Genomic DNA, 2,651 nt, shown 5'->3' on the forward strand with positions numbered 1-2,651 from the left:
TTGTCCGGTGTAAACCCTAAGTTACTTTTGACCAAACATTTTTTTTTTCGAATTTGACTTGCAAAAATGCTTCGACTTAGGGGGTACGGCGAACTTTCTTTTTGCTTGTTTGTGAGGTGGTACGTTCTAATGTGAATATGTACATATGTATGTGTATCTTAGTAGTTTTCTTCGATGTTTTATATATAAATTCTTTACCATACACACAGAAACCTCAGTTGCTTGGTTCGTCTCATTGATAAATAATTTTTGCAGTGTTCAAATGGAGGAAGTTAAAAGTTCTAGGCGCTAATCATGATGTCAGCACTAGAAGAGAAAAATCGTGAAATTATCCACTATGCGATTAGTCACTCCACAGAGGCAAGTTAAACTAAGCTGTTTTGGAAAGTGTATCGAATATACTTACATACGTAAGCAACATTTATGCGTTTAAGGATTTCCTAAATAGAGGCAGTGTGAATAATCGTTACTTAAATTTTCCAATTATTTCCAGTTCATTTGCAAGATTGTTATTTTATGATATCGATAAACAAGAATCTAAAAATTACACGCAAATTCATAAAAAAAAATATAAACCGACTTTAAATGCTTTATAAATCGAATCTAATTTTAGCGACTAAATTTTTGATTTTTATAGAAAGATAATTTTACGAGAATTACTTTTATTTTCCATACAAAAAAGGTCATCGTCAGTCCAGAGTTTCTTGACTTTTCGCCAGAACTTCTTAATCAGATTTTAAGCGCTGATAACCTCCACATTGACTGTGAAGTGGATATCTTTCAGGCCATCTTGAGATGGTACGAACATGATAAGAATGCACGTGCTACAAACCTTCCGTTACTAATGAGCTCCTTGAGGCTGGAGCATTTCGATGGCGCATTTATAGACAAAATTATGAAACCTCTACCGGGTTGTGAAAAGTTAGCAGAAAAAGCATTAAAATTGATCACAACATCAATGAATACCGGGGGCTATACAAAAGCGGTAAATGAACGGAAATGTTGCGGATTGTTGATTTTAAACGATGTAAAAGTAAGTTGAAGAATTAAAAAAAAAATGTTACCTATATGTATATCTAAGTAAGGCTAACTTGCAGAACATCCTGGGTTAAATACATAGTTCAGTAGCTCTGAGTTAAATTTTAAATTTCTTAACACAGACGATGTCTTACAATATAGACTACCCATACAGAGTTGAGTAACCCGTGTTATAATACTTCATTAACTTGTTAATTAAATTGAATTCGAGTTACAGTCAACGTCAAAAATATGAATACGTTGACGTATTGACAATTTTATTTATTTATATTTTTCATACCAAATTTTCGTATTTTTTATAAATATATGCGCAAAATTTTTGACGAGAAACTCTTTTTCTTTTGATGAAAATTTTTTGAATTTTCCTGAGTATATGAAATTAAAAATATTGATTCTGCCGGTTTTTGCAGTTCAATTAGCTATATTTAAAAAAAAAATAATAATAATAAAATTTTGGTATGGAAAGCATAAATAAATACAATTGTCAAAACGTCAGGGTGTTCATATTTTTAACGCTGACTGTATAAAACAGATGGCAACCCTCGTCAAATGTTTTTTTTTTTTTGTTAAATAAGCTTTCTTAAATGTGTATTTTAATTTAACTTGCTAATTAACCTGTTTTTACATTTTTCAACCTTCAAAAGTATTTTCGAAATAAATCGTTGTTGAGCCGTTAATTGATTTAAACTTTTGAAAAAGGTGGCAGCTCCCTTCAAATAATATCCTATATGTTAATCAAGGTTATAGCCTATCTCCACATTTATAATTCGAGTGCATATTAGCAGGATTCCAAACGCGGACTTATTTTGGTTTTTAACAAATGCACTGGCACGTTACAACAATTTTTATTTCCTGTAGGATTGACCATATGCAGAGTTAAGAAGTTGGCCTTCGAAAATTGTCGAATAGTTATCTAATAGGCTAAAACCTAACCCTCGGCGTTGCAAACCAGTTTATCAATTAAACCAGTGTTTAAGTGGCCCTGAGCATATTAAATTTCTAATGCACGTACATGTATATATGTTTACCATAGATTTTATATGTCTTATCTGCTGTCTAATTAATTTACATTTTATAGAAATTAAAATACATCCTTCGCTATAATTCAGCGATGAAGAAATGGCAAAAATGCTTCGAACTTAAATTCAGAGACTATAGCTATGGATTGGTTTACTACGAGAGTAGTCTTTTCTTTATTGGTGGCCGCGGCCGAGGCGTCCAAAGAAACAATACCGTTAAACGATTTAATATGGAAACTTTTACGTGGGTGGAAATGGCAAGCATGTCCCAGTGTCGTGATGATCTGTGTGTTGTGATGCTAAATGAAAAGATTTACGCTTTTGGTGGGCATGATGGTGGCGATCCTTTCAATACAATTGAGATGTATGTACATACATATCGCTCAGAGACTGTCACANACTGACGAAAAAAAATATTTACCTTCCACTTGAAAAAAATCTACCAAATCTGGGAAATATCTACCAATAACTTTTTTATAATTATTTTAATAAAAACTATAGTTTTGTTGTTTTTTAGTTCATTTTAATTATTTTTTTTTAGTTGCTTCAATAAGAATTGAAATTGTTTTTAAGAACATTTTATTTAACTAGTTA

The 2,651-nt window shown here is 31.5% G+C and overlaps 1 protein-coding gene across 1 annotated transcript; it reads left to right on the forward strand.

Moving 5' to 3' along the window:
* Window positions 1-244: 244 nt before the first annotated feature.
* Window positions 245-2,461, forward strand: LOC108383181 (kelch-like protein 18). Its single transcript, XM_017639560.1, has 3 exons — window positions 245-360; window positions 683-1,033; window positions 2,117-2,461. The coding sequence occupies exons 1-3, from the start codon at window positions 295-297 to the stop codon at window positions 2,459-2,461; spliced, it is 762 nt and encodes a 253-aa protein (XP_017495049.1). The 5' UTR covers window positions 245-294.
* The last annotated feature ends 190 nt before the right edge of the window (window positions 2,462-2,651 follow it).

This window comes from Rhagoletis zephyria, unplaced genomic scaffold (assembly GCF_001687245.7).
Source record: "Rhagoletis zephyria isolate East Lansing unplaced genomic scaffold, Rhagoletis_zephyria_1.1 Rzeph_scaffold_31253, whole genome shotgun sequence".
In the NCBI taxonomy this organism is placed as follows: Eukaryota; Metazoa; Arthropoda; class Insecta; order Diptera; family Tephritidae; genus Rhagoletis; species Rhagoletis zephyria.